Below are 14578 nucleotides of genomic sequence, written 5' to 3' on the forward strand. Positions count from 1 at the left end.
CTATTTTTGATTAGTTTTGTTTGACAAAAATTGGTTGTCAATAATCTTATGCTATTCTTGGTAAACATATTACCGGTTTGCATATAATGTCAATGTCAATTTAATTCAAATGGATGATGAATATGGAAAGTGAAGTGAAGCAATAGAGAGAGAGAGAGAGAGAGAGAGGCCAAGGAAAAAAAACGACAAACAAAAAATGATGATGAAGTGTGTGTGTGTGTTTTCAAGGTAAACACAATAATAATCGATGGGAAAAAAATAAAATTTTCTGGTTACCATAGCGATGATGGTCATTACCAAACAAACCGAAACCTAACCAATTTTTATATAGAGAGGATACACATATTGGAAACTCTAGAAACCAGCGAAAAAAATAAAAAATGATAATAACAAAAACCGAGGAGAAAGTAAAAAACATTTCCAAAAAACTTTCAGTTTGGGAGATAGATTCTCATCATCATCAAACACTGAATAAACTGACATTATCCAAGTAACAACATAGTTTGATTCAAATATTGAAAATCTTTATCAAACGAAAAAAAAAATGGTTGGAAAAAATCGTAATAAGCAACAGCTTAATATTTCAAATGATGATAATGGCCGAACAACCAACAATATTAGCAGGTAATTTTTTTTGGAGATTGAAGGTTGCTTTTGAAATTAATTTGTTCTTTCATTTTGATTACTTTTGGTTTGATATTTTTATTTTGATTGAAAAGAAAATCCAAAATACGTTATCTATTGGTACGTGGTGAAAATTATGAAAAACAAATGTCCACATTAATACAATCAATATCATTATATGCAAAACGTAATGGAAAATTGCGTGATGCAGGTGATATTGTAGCAGAAAAATTGAATCAAATTTCACAAACCGAGATATTGAATCCAAGTTCAAAACGTACTGTACAGGAATTATCGAAAATATTTCGTTTGATACAAGATCATCGTGATTCAGAGGTAAAAAGAATATTCTTACCTTACTATTAACTGAAAAAATACGTATTTTTCAAACAGATTCTATATCTGGAAGATAAATTACTTCCATTATATTCGGAATATGGTGAAACATTACAAAAACAACGGGTAAGTCTGTCGAGTTTTTAACATTGGTTTTAAAACTTTTAATTTTTCTTCTTGTTTCACTAAAATGATCAGGAAGAACTACGATCAAATACGAATAAAATGTTGGATTCAAATCGAAGTTTGAATTGGATTCGATCATCATCAACAACGAATCAAAGATTAACCGCTTCTAAACGTCGAAGTCAAAGTATGGAACGTTTAGATAAAACAATCAATAAAAATAATGATAAAAAAGTGGAAAAATTTTTACAAAAATCCATTCAACAATATGAAATTAAAAAGAATATTGTATTCAAGGTATGCAGATTAATTTTGTAATTTGTAATTTGTAATTTTTGATTTACCGAAAAAACATAGAAATTATTGCTGAAATTAATATTAACCGAACTAAGATTTACAATGAAATCATTCAATAATTTAACTTATATTTATAAACATATTTTGGATGAAATGAATCCAACAAAAGATTTAAAATATTTTAATGAATTTTTTCAATTTAAAAATCAACGATCAAATCAAATGATGGATAATGGTTTGGATTCGGATGAAGAAAATGAAGATGACGAAGAAAACGATGACGACGATGATGAAGATGATTCAAGAAATGATGAAAATAGTGACCACCATAGTGAACCAAGTGATGATACTGACGATGATATCGTTGCATCAAATCAAAAATCATCCGGTAAAAGTCGTAGCGATAATGATGATGATGATAACGATGATGATAATGATGATAAACGTTTGGTAAAAAAATCTGGTCAAAACAAAAAAAATCGTTCATCGGTTTTAAAACGTTTCAATTCAACACCTGAAATATCGATAAATCAGAAAAAGAATTTTTTGAAATCAAGTGATAAAACATCGAATCAAACAACAACAACAGCAAATAAAGATGATAATAAGAAAAAAATTCAATCATTTGGACGATCCATAAAGAATCGATTACCACAATCGAAATCATCATCATTATCTGCGAAAAATGATAAAAAAATCAATCAAGATGATGATGATGATGATGGATCGGAACTTACCGATGATAATTCTGGAGATGATAATGACGATGATGATTCGGATTCAGATTCAAATTCGATGATGGAATCAAATTCAACAAAAACAACAAATCGAACGGAAATCAATAACAACAATAAAATGATGATAAGAAAAAAAGTTTAACGAAAATGTCGGATAGATGGCGACAGTTGACGGTGCAAAAAATCAAAAATTGATAATTGATAATATTTGAAAACAAACATTCGATTTTTATTAAAAAGACTTTTTTGATATTTTAAATCTACCTGATAATAGTTTTTCTCTCGTTTTTCATAAACATCATATTTGATTATGAAACAGGTTCGATAATCGATTGATTATGTTTGAAAAAACACACAGAGAGAGAGAGAAAGAGATATCATTAAAAGTAGAGGTCAAGCGCACACCTGTAATAAATGTTTGTTTGTTTTGTTTTGTTTTGTTTTTATTTTTTCATCCCCCACAATATAAAAAAAGAGAGTCTCAAGTTTCAATTTTCAGCCGTAACCTTCATTCATTTTGTTTTGTTCCAAAGTTCCAAACAAAACAAAACAAAACAAAGAAATCGCCATTGAAATAAAAAATGGATTCGAACTGCCCTCATATCTCATAACATTGGCCAATGCGCATGCCAAACATTTTTTTTTCTTCACTCTAAAATTACATTATATTTTGGCCACTAAAAGAAAATCGCATAATAAATATTGAATAAACAAAAACAAAAAACTAAATGAATTGATTACGTCTATATCAACGACGATTATCGAACGTTATTTCTTTCTTTTTTTCGATGTGATAACATAATTGAAAACGTGCCATTTTTCGTTTGTTTTGTTTTTTTGGTCACAATTTCTGAAATATCAACAAGATTGGACGAAAAAATGATGATGATGATGATGATAATTGAAAAAAAACGCGAAAACAATTTTGGTCATCAAATTGATTTGATTTGATCGTGAAAATCAACCAGCCACCAACAAAGCCAGGATTTGCCAATGTTTGCTATATTTTTTTGTCATGCCAATTCCATAATCTTATCATTTTCATTTTTCTCTTCTCGTTGGTGGTTACAGATTAAATTTAATGGCGGGTCCTGTTTATACCGATAATATTTACTGTTGTGTTGTTTGATCTGCAAAAAAATCAAGCTTTTTTTTCCAATAATAATCAAACAAACAATCGTTTGTTTGTGTGTGCATAAAGAGGAAACGAATGTGTAATTTTTTTTTTCACTTTATGGATACTGTTCAATTTATTGTATCCCAGTATTGATCATCATCAATGAAGACTTCAATTTATAAATTTTATTCGAAAAAATTTACTAATTTTATGATTTCAATGAGAAAAACTATATCAACAACAATAACAATGAAATCACATTGGGAACGACAATTTTTCATTATATTTCGTACCATTGGTTTAATATTGATTTATTATACATTTTCCATTGGTATTACATTCTATCAAAAATGGTTTATCAAAGTTTGTTTGTTTTGTTTTTGCTTACTGATTTTCTAAATATCAAATTTTCTAATTGTTTTTTGTTTTTCTCAAACAGCGTTTTCATTATCCATTAATAATTGTTGTTTGTCATTTGATTATAAAATTTGCATTGGCATCATTATTTCGTTGGTTATATCGACAAATAACCGGTATAACCCGAATAACATTACATTGGAAAGATAATCTTAGACGAATATCATTACCTGGTATTGCTTCAGCATTAGATATTGGTTTTTCAAATTGGAGTTTTGAATTTATAACGATCTCATTGTATACAATGACTAAGTCAACATGTATTATATTTATACTTGCATTTGCATTATTATTAGATTTGGAAAAAAAGGTAACTTTAAAAAAACAAAACAAAAATTCAAGGTCAAGTTTTTATCCGTTAATTTTTATCATTTCCTTTTCGTTTCACACACTTTTGTATAGCGATTATCATTAATAATCGTTGTATCATTGATATCGATTGGTCTATTTATGTTTACATATAAATCAACACAATTTCAATTGAATGGATTTTTACTTGTACTTAGTGCATCAATGCTTAGTGGTTTACGATGGACATTATCACAAAAATTAATGCAACGTAAAGAAAGTTGTAAGTGTGGTGTATAGAAGGATGCGTATTGGATGATACTGATAATAATGAATATTCTTTCTTTTTTTCCAAACAATTAGCATTAAGCCATCCAATCGATATGATGTATCATATACAACCATGGATGATTATTGGCCTATTACCATTAGCATTTATTTTTGAAATATTACCATCTATAAATTATATTGATTATGATGATCATCATCCATCAACATCATTGAATAAAAATGATTTTCCAACATTAGAAATGATACCAGATTTTTGGCATCAAATAATGATTGGTTCATTTTTAGCATTTTTAATGGAATTTTCTGAATATCTTTTGTTAACATTTACCTCAAGTTTAACATTATCATTAGCCGGTATATTCAAAGAAATTTTTACATTATATTTAGCTGTTAATTTTAATGGTGATCAAATGAGTTTAACAAATTTTATTGGTTTAATTGTTTGCTTGTTGGGTATTATCATACATGTTATGCTTAAAGTTAAAGATTCATATTCAGGTAATTATTATTATTTTGTAAAAAAAACATTCCAATTTTTTAAAAATAATCTCTGTTTTTCTTCAATCTAAAAATTATAGCTATCGATTCACATTCATCATTAAAAAATCAATCATTATTATTTACAAACAATGAAAAAAATGATGAATCAATTGAATCAAAACGTTTACTTGGTGGTGGTAATAGTAATATTAATGGTGGTGGTATTAATGGTGATGATAATAATAGTGATATTATACATTTTGATATTGTAACAAAAATATCTGGTGATAATGATAATGATTCAAATGAAAATGATTTATTTGGGGCCAAATCAATTTGAACAAACAATGAACAAAAATTGACCAATTTTTTCTCTTCTTTCCTACTTTCATTTGATGAATATTACATGTATTATAACGATGATGATGATCAAAAAATTTTGTTATTTTATTTATACAACAAAGATTATTATTTATAAAATTTTGCAAAAAAAAATTATAACTTTTTTTAAATTTATTTATGTAACGAGAATGATTATCTGCGCGTGGTAGTTATAGTGTGTAACAAAAATCACTTTTCTTTTTTTAAAACATGATAATTAAGATGTTGTTGTTACCATTTTAAGTAAAAGTTTTTTATGATCATTATTATCGTTATATTTCCGTAAATGGATTATTACAAAAAAAAAATTTGTTGTTGTTGTTGTTGAAGCACGTGTAAATTGTCTAAATTGTGAGGAGAAAAAAAAATCCATGCCAAGGTTTTTTTTAAACCATAATGATCGACATAATCATCATTCAGGGATGCTAGTTAAAATTTTTAACCAGGTCATCCTGTTTGTTGTTTTTCAAAAAAAAACTTTCTATAATTTAAAAAAAGAAAAACTATAATTGAATTCAACAGAAATCAATAAAATGAAATGAAATCAATATCGTTTTCTGTTTTTCTTTTCATCAAAAAAATTTGCTTATTCATCTGAAGATCTGAACAATGTTGTTGTTGTTGTTGTTGCGGTTATTTTGGTTACCGGATACAATCCGGTTATAATGATGATGATGATCAATATAAACAGGCAACTTTTATGTGGTCTGAACAGCAATTGTAGAACAAACAGAAAAAAACAGAAACAGAAAAATAATGAACAGATCCAGTGTCGTGTGGTAATGACCAAACATGATGTTAGTCAAAAGAAAGAAAGAAAGAAAATCTTGTTCATTTCATTTTATAATGTTTGTTTTTTTTTCAATCGAATCAATGGATTTTACCATTGTTTGGTTGGTTGGTTATTATTAGCATCAATACAAATCATTGAATCAATCGATGTCTATTGACAATGATGATAATGATGATGATTTAACATTGACCAAATGACCAACCAACCAACCGACCAATCCAAAACAAACAAACAAACACAGCACAGCATCGAATAACAGTTATAACGATTTCATCAATGGACGGTGAAAAGAAATTCAAGTTTTTTTTCATGTCGAACCGTACAATAGATTATTTTCTCTGTTTTTCTCTTTCTGGATTTTCATCCATCACATTCGGATTAGAAATTAGAAATGAAAACAAACAAACCAAATACATCTGATAATCTGAAAAAAGAGATTATCTTTTCAAGATAACGATTTTGATGATGAGTTTTTGGTTTCTCAAATTAATTTCCAAATATTTCCTGAAAAGATCGAAAAACAACCACAAAAATATCATCATCATCATCATCAAAAATAGAAAGTTTGTCAAACAGACAGACCAAAAAAAAGTTATTTTCGTTTTTGTTTACATCAAGATTCCAATCAATGGATAAAATATGTATGATTAATCGACGATATAACAATGATGATGATGATGACATGTGGATCATTTCAAAATATTTTCTTCTTCTTTCTTTTTCTGGATCAGTTTTTTCCTTGTTGAAACATTGCTTGAAATGGAAGATTTTACTTTTTGCTTTTTTTTCCTTATCCATTTTTGTCAAGCTAAAAATTTCCACATTTTTTTCGACATCGACCCGATCGTTTTTTTTTGGAAAAAGCGACTGATTTTTAAATTTTTAAAATTTTAAAATTTTTTTTTCATTGATTCAAATTCGAATTGAAAATGAATTTTTCTGATCAAGTTTTTGGTTCAGATTGTGTGTGTGTGTTTCGTCGACGACACTGAACGTAAAACAAAGAGAATCTTGGTACGAGAAAGAAATTCAATTAAATAAAAATGATTGGAAAGTGAAAATGAAAAACAATGTTATCTCGTTCTGTCTGTTTGCTCTGTTCTGTTTTTCGTTTCAAATGTGAATTGAGCCAGATGAAAAATAAAATAAAATTTTTTTTCAAAAAGAAGCAACCGAATTGACATTTGATTTTTCCCGATCAAATCAAACCAAACACCAATGATATTTTGGTGTTTTTTATTTGATTTTCTGGATGTGTGTTAGTTTTTTTTTCTTTGATTTGTATTCAAGGCCAGATCTATTAAGGGGTTTTTGTTTCGCCAGATTCCTTCCATGTTTTTTTTTCTAAATTAATTTATATCGCATTGGGTGAGAGAAAATAATTGATCATCATCATTGTGTATCATTGATCAACATCATCCTCATCGTCGTTTTTTTATCAATTATTAATTTTTTGAGGGAAAAAAAATAAACAGCCAAAATAGAAATGTGATCAGAATGAATTATTTGAAAATTAATCAATCAATGGGAAAAAAGCGAGAAAAAAGGAGAAAATAACTGAAACTCGATCAAATCAAGATCAATCAGATTAACGGAAAGATGGATAATGATGAATGAATTGACAAAACGTAAAATTCTTTCAATTTTTCAATTTTCAAGTGTAAATTTTTTCATTCCGTTTCGTTTCGTTTTGTTTTTGAAAAAGTTATTGCAACTGGAGTATTGAAGTTTTTCTCGGATTTCTTTTTCTTCTTCTCCAGTCCAAATATATTCTTTTTTTCATTTCATTCATAAACGATTCCTGATGAAACTAACCCCAAACAACCCGAAAAAAGAATCCAAAGGCGTGCCATTTTTTCATTTCATTTTTCTTCATTGATATCATTTCCACCAGGCTTTTTGGTGCAAGAAAGCGAAAGAAAATTGGATTTTTCTCTTCATGACCAACCAAAACTGTAGAGAAAAAAAACCACCACCCATTTTTTACCCGAATCAAAATATCATAATCATCAAATATTGAACGATAATGACATTATTATTAGCAGACAGGTAAACCATCCAGGTAAGCCAGACAACATGCAGGTATTTAGTTTTTAAAGGGCAAAGGTATTTTTAGGAAAAACAACAACAATTGATAAACTAAACAAGTCAATAAGTCATTCAATGAGTTAAATCTGTAAGGTTTCAATCACTGTTATACACACACCGAGTGTGACAATTAACTGAATGATGATTGCATTTTTGCTTGTACCTTTTTAAAACGCCATTAAAATTTAGAAAAAGAAACTAAAAAAAATTCCATTGGGTTATGATTGAGCATTTTTCTGGTTTTTCAAAAATCAAAAAATCCCGTAATCCTGTTATTTTTGATTGAAAAAAAAATTATCAATAAGTGCCGTAAAGTGCAACGATCAAAAATCAAAAAACCAAAAAATCAAAAATCAAATTGGCTAAAGGATGCTGAGGATGATGATATTTTTAGTGTTTTCAAAAAACTATTTTCTTTCTTTCTTTCTTTTTACCGTTAATTAATGATTGTCGAATGCCAATGATAATCCACATTAATAATTTTTTTGATTTTTGATTTTTGGCAAAGTGACATTTAGCTCTCTGCTCTCGCTCAATCATCAATTTGATTGATTAGCATCAGGAGTAGAGGGGGAGGAAAAATTTCTTTAAAATCTTACAAATTTCTACATTTTTGGCTTTGAAATAAGTAGATTATGATTACCACCATTAAGTTAACCAGCTAAAGTGAATGAATGAGGCGAATGGAAAAAACTACAGTAAATGTTTTTTCTAAATACCGTAAATCACACACACACACACACAGCGACAAACTGTCGTCACTCTTAAAACTATTTCATTTCATTTTACCTGCAAAAAATTCCAATGCAGGTAAGTTAATAGTTTATTCGAAGTTTCCAATGCAGGTAGCAACCAGAAAAAAAATACCTGTTCTTTAAAAAAAAATTGACATTGACGTTTTATTTAAATACAAAATGACAAATTTGATTTATATTTATTTTGAAAAAAATGAAACTTTTTTTTGACTTTTTTTTACCACCCCTCCTGCATAAATTGATTCTTGATTTATCAATCAATCAATTTTGTAGAAAAAAAAACAGGGGAAAAAAACCTATTTGTCAAACAAAATTGTTCTCTCAATTGGAAGAAAAGAAATCCTTCTTTTTTGTCCCATATATATCCCCATCTTAGACATTTCAATAATAATAATCCATAACTCTAAATTTTGTAACGGGGATGGCTGGCTGGTCGGGTGGGTGGATGGATGGATGCCATCAATATATTTTTTTCCAAACATTAATCTCAATGAATGAGATATATGGGGAAAGAGAGCTAAAGTAAAAAAAAAGAAATCCAATTGGCGCCCAACTTTTAACTTTTTGTTGTTGTGTTATATAATCCCACCAAAAAAAAAAAAAAAAAAGATCCATATATATACCACCACATTTACCACCATTATTATATGCTACTACCTGAATATATACGAATGTGTGGGTGGGTGTTTCAGCATGTAATATACCATACCTCTACTACAGTATATAGTGAATGTATATACAAAGAATGTATAGTGGATACATATAGTGGATTCTCACATAGCATCATCGTTATTATTTTCATCATCATTTTCTTCACAACATTAATAATTTTCTCACTCTGTGTGATATCTGAATTCATACACAAACACATCTCTCTCTCTTGTTTTTTTGAGTATAAAAAATCAAAATGATGATGATAAAAAACAAGAAAAGAAAGAGAGAAAATGAAGAGAAATGATGATGATGATTTGGTTAAGATAGCAAAAAATTTTGGCTTCGCTCCGCTCTGTGTTTTTGACAAACGTTCGAATCCTATATACACACACCAATCAACCTGCTACTAACCAACAACGATAACAATTTTCAATTTAAAAAAAATATATAACGTTATTATCATCAAACTTAACCACCACCACCACCACCACCATCATCATTTACCGACCGACAACCACAATCATCAACCGATGATGATAATTTTGTTTTGAAAGAAACTTTTTTTTCAAGAAGAACTCAACAACAATCGCAACCACTACATTCGTTTGAAAAAAAAACTTCTTTTTGGGTTATGTTTTTGTGTGTTGTTGATAGTTTTTTTCGATTTGTTTCTGTTTTTTTTTGTTTTCTTTCTCGATAATATTCTCGTTTTGTTTTTGTTTTTGTTTTTTTTTTGTTTTCATTTTTTTTCATCAGGCAGAAAAAAAATTTCATTCAAACATTTTCAAAATATTCCAAATACTCTTTTTTTAAATTCTTGTGCGGTGTTTTTTTCCTTTTTTCTTCTTCATTCTGTTCTGGTTGATTTCTGGTACAGAATTTCGCAAATAAAATTCCATACTTTTTATTCCGGGTTCAAAAAAAAATTCAAATCAAAAATAATTATTTTTAAATTCATCAAACAACAACAACAAACCCCTGATCACAGCTGATTTACCAACTGAATCTTTTCTTTTTCTTTTTTTTTTTACATTGACCGTATTGTCTTTCACTTTTTTAATTTCTGAAAAAAATTTTCAAATAATCAAAACAACAACAAAATATTTCTGCAAAAAAATTTACACTGATAAACAACAACCTGCGCCTTGATGATTTTACAAAAAATAAATTTACAACAGGTGTATCGTGTGTCTGTCTGTGCACAAATTATCTGATATTTTATAAATAATTATCATTGGCCATCATCATCATCTTGAGAAGAATTTCAACAACAGCAGCCATCGAAAAGCATCATATTTCAACCAATTTTTTTTCTATCTTAGCAAAAATCAATTATTCATATTTTTTTTTTGTTTTGCCTTGACAAATTTTCGTGTGTCCAAAACGTCGTTTATCAATTATCACATCTTTATTTTTTTCTTTGCAGAAGAACTAATCGATAAATTGAAAACTGATTATCTTCACAATTCAAATGGTTTGATCGTTTTGTTGATGTGAGAAAAACATTTTTCTTCATCATCATATCATTGATGTCGTCTGAATGATAAATCGATGTGAAGTTAATTAACTTTCAACTAATTTCGTTTGAAAAGTTTTCTTGTTTCAAACGACACCACAAACGAAAAATTTCCAAAATTAAATCTTTCAATTTTCCTACCGCGGTTATCAAGTTATTTGGTTGTGACTATTTTTACCGTTATTTTTGTGTTTGTGTGTTTTTCCTTCTTCATTGATCATCAGATAATCTCCAAAAAAAAGTCTTAAATCTAAGAAGAAAAAAAAAATTTCAAACGTAAACAGCTAAAACAACAAAAATTCATAATGTCGCATCATAGCGACGAAGCAATACCATCGGCTACATCCGATAGTTTTTGGGAACCAGGAAATTATAAAAAAACAACAAAACGTACTGAAGATGGACATAAACTATGTAATGATCTGATGACATTAATAAAAGAACGTTCAGAAATTGAATATGGTTATGCAAAAAATCTTCGACAATGGGCAAAAAAATGGGAAGAAATGATTGTAAAAGGACCAGAATATGGTACAACTGAATCAGCATGGAAAGGTGTTCTTGGTGAAGCTGAAAAACGTTATGATTTACATATGAAAATAAAAAATGATTTAGAAAAAGATGTTATTAATAAAATACGTAATTGGCAAAAAGATAATTATCATAAAAATGTAATGCATTTGAAAGAGAAAAAAGAATTTGATGAGGCGTTTAAAAAAGTAAGTAGGCTTGTTGTTGTTGTTGTTGTTATGGTTATGGTTTTATTATCCGTTTAGATTGATTAATTAACTGATTGAATTTAATTTAATTTCATTTTTAGGCACAAAAACCATGGGCCAAATTATTAAGTAAAGTTAATAAATGTAAACAAGATTATTTTAATGCTTGTAAAAATGAACGTTCAGTTACTAATCAGGAAAGAAATGCATCCGGTGATACATCATTATCTCCTGATCAGGTGATTATTATTATTGTTTTATTTTAATTCTTTTTAAACTGATAATTTTTATTTACTGTAAAAAAATATACATAGGTAAAAAAATTACAAGATCGTGCACAAAAAGCAAAAGATGAAGTACAAAAAACCCGAGAAAAATATGATCAAGCATTAAAAGAAATTAGTATGGCTAATTCAAGATATATTGAAGATATGGAAACTGTATTTGAACGTTGTCAAGAATTTGAAGAAAAACGTTTAAAATTTTTTAAAGAAATTTTATTCACAATTCACAATTGCCTTAATCTAACAAATATGCCTGAATTAGTAACGATTTATGAAGAATTTAGGCATACAATACAGAATGCTGATGCATCAAAAGATTTAAAATATTGGTCAAATACATATGGTGTTGGTATGCCAATGAATTGGCCACAATTTGAGGTAAGAAAAACTATTGAATTGATTTTTCCCAATCAATAAACCAGCAAAACACCTTGATTGAACCTCGTTACCTGTATCGTTTTTTTTTTTGCTAATAATGATTTGTTTTGTCATTTTTTTTCTCTCGTTTTTTGCATGTTTTTTATTTTTGATTATCCAAAAAAATGTTTTGAATGTTCGTTTTTGCTACCTTTTTTTTCAAAAAAAAAAAATCATATTCCCTTGCTGATTATAATGATGATGATGATGTGGGTTTCGTTTTTTGTCAATTGCCATTTGTCGATGCAATCTACACCGAAAAAAAAAACAAAAAAAACTACTATAACAACCAAAAAAAACGTTTTCATTGTTTGTTACTTCTTTTTTGTTTTGTTTAAATTAATAATTTGTTGTTATTGTGGAAACCAAAAAAATCATCATCATAGGAATATTGTGAAGAATTTCGTGAAATAATCAAAAAGAAAACAACAACAGCAACAACAATATCCGAAAATGGAATAACATTGGTTAATCAACAAAAATTAACTGAAGAATTACCTGTAATGTGACCAAAGTTTTTTTGTTTTGTTTTGTTTGTGTCTGTGTCTGTTCTGTTCTGTTCACTATTCATGTCTCAATCAGTTTTTTTCACCGGGGTCTGCATGCTTTTATTTCCGTTTGTTTTTTGGCTATTTTTCTATTTTGTTTTTTTCCATTTATTATTCTTTTTTTTTCATTAACACATCTCTCTCTCTCTCTTTCTCACCTTTCAAATTAATTATTTATTTAATTTTCTCAATCTAAACTTTTTTTTTTTATTATTATTTTCTTCGGTGTTTCGGGGAATGATAATGAATTTTTCTCAATCAATCACTATTGATAATTTCCTTTTGTTTTTTGTTGTTTCCACTTCATTGATTGAATGTGTAAAGTTTAATTTTGTCATTTTGTTTCTTTTCTACCTACCTACCTTCTTTGATTTTTTTTTGTCTCCAATCCAGGAATACAATCATGAACTAGCTAGCATATCGAAAAAAGATAAAAAAAATATAAACAATGAATATAATAATGGCAATAGTGACAATAATAATGTTATCATATCTAATTATCAAAGTGATTATTATTCCAATACAAATACAAATGATGATAATAATAAAATCATTGACCAATCATGCAATAATGGAAATATAATAAGCAATAATAATAATAATAATAATAGTACTGCCAAAAGGAAAAATACGTAAGTTTATTTGATTGATTGATTGATTTTTGATTGATTTTTTTTTGTTTTGTTTTCCAAAATTTAAAGAACAAATAGTAAATCTGGTAATATGGATCCAGAAAATCCATTCGAAGATGATCATGAAGATTGGGAAGATTATTCAAATGATGCATTAGTTGATAATGGTGAACCAGGTGTATTAGTTAAAGCACTTTATGATTATGTTGGTGCCGAAGCTGATGAATTATCGTTCAAACAAGGTACTATATAATTATTACCATCATCATATTTTGTTTTGTTTTTTTTAAATAACGAATTTCATTCAATTTCTCCATTACAGGTGATATATTCGAAAAATTGGAAGATGAAGATGACCAAGGATGGTGTAAAGGCCGTAAAGATGGCCGTGTTGGTCTTTATCCAGCCAATTATATCGAAATTCTTTCAACTGTTGCCTCGTAGCTCAAAATTTTAAAATCATAAAATTACACTTTCAAATACACACAACACATTCTTTCTCTTTTTTTTTGCCACCACATTTTTTTTCCTCTTCCTCATTACTACTAATGATCATTTTTTTTTAAATCATTATTAATTAATTGATTGATTAATTGATTATCATTCAAAATATCATCATCATCATCATCATCATCAACGTTCCATTAACAGATAAACACTGAAACAAAACATTGAAAAAAAACAATCGACTGACTGAAACACAAAACAAAGAAGGTTAAATCAATTTTTTCAATAGCACATCTATGTTCCTAATTATAAATTCATTGTTGTTTCGTTTCGTTTTTCGTTTTTGTTACCAGAACACATTTCATGAATATCTAATGAGATGAAAAAAATCCATTGTTTTTTTTGATTTGGAAAACAATTTTCAAAAAGAAATTTTCTCCAGATGTTCAGTCATTGATTTTAGTCCAAAAAAACAACAACATGAAAGTCTTTTTTCTAATTCGAATCATTTTAGATTTTTTGTTTTTCGCTCGCACACAATCGATTGATTTGATTTGATTCGAAAATATTTGTATTCTTTTTGTAGCAAACAAATACAAAACAATTCTGTGCTTTATCATCCATCATCATC

The 14578-nt window shown here is 27.9% G+C and overlaps 3 protein-coding genes across 4 annotated transcripts; all 3 read left to right on the plus strand.

The window, feature by feature from the left end:
• The first annotated feature begins 46 nt into the window (after positions 1-46).
• On the plus strand, positions 47-2379 carry LOC113793989 (uncharacterized). The gene is made up of 5 exons (XM_027344068.2): positions 47-624; positions 720-960; positions 1018-1086; positions 1159-1383; positions 1444-2379. Exons 1-5 carry the CDS (start codon positions 545-547, stop codon positions 2260-2262), a joined length of 1434 nt encoding a protein of 477 aa, XP_027199869.2. The 5' UTR covers positions 47-544; the 3' UTR covers positions 2263-2379.
• A 479-nt stretch (positions 2380-2858) lies between these two features.
• Positions 2859-5357, plus strand: LOC113793991 (solute carrier family 35 member C2). The gene is made up of 6 exons (XM_075820512.1): positions 2859-3115; positions 3192-3600; positions 3677-3964; positions 4057-4225; positions 4306-4731; positions 4812-5357. The coding sequence occupies exons 2-6, from the start codon at positions 3400-3402 to the stop codon at positions 5051-5053; spliced, it is 1326 nt and encodes a 441-aa protein (XP_075676627.1). The 5' UTR covers positions 2859-3115; positions 3192-3399; the 3' UTR covers positions 5054-5357.
• Positions 5358-9610: 4253 nt separating this feature from the next.
• Synd (protein kinase C and casein kinase substrate in neurons protein Synd) lies at positions 9611-14158 on the plus strand. 2 transcript variants are annotated; one of them, XM_027344067.2, is made up of 7 exons: positions 9611-11619; positions 11721-11858; positions 11934-12281; positions 12707-12820; positions 13262-13500; positions 13570-13742; positions 13823-14158. In XM_027344067.2, the coding sequence occupies exons 1-7, from the start codon at positions 11206-11208 to the stop codon at positions 13942-13944; spliced, it is 1548 nt and encodes a 515-aa protein (XP_027199868.2). In that variant the 5' UTR covers positions 9611-11205; the 3' UTR covers positions 13945-14158. The 2 variants fall into 2 exon arrangements, with proteins under 2 accessions (XP_027199868.2, XP_075676572.1); XM_075820457.1 differs by lacking the exon at positions 12707-12820 and having other exon boundaries at positions 9615-11619.
• The last annotated feature ends 420 nt before the right edge of the window (positions 14159-14578 follow it).

Source organism: Dermatophagoides pteronyssinus, unplaced genomic scaffold (genome assembly GCF_027571235.1).
Source record: "Dermatophagoides pteronyssinus isolate colony J.1.1.1.1 unplaced genomic scaffold, Derpt_VIB-CSIC_2022.12 sq0006, whole genome shotgun sequence".
NCBI lineage: Eukaryota > Metazoa > Arthropoda > Arachnida > Sarcoptiformes > Pyroglyphidae > Dermatophagoides > Dermatophagoides pteronyssinus.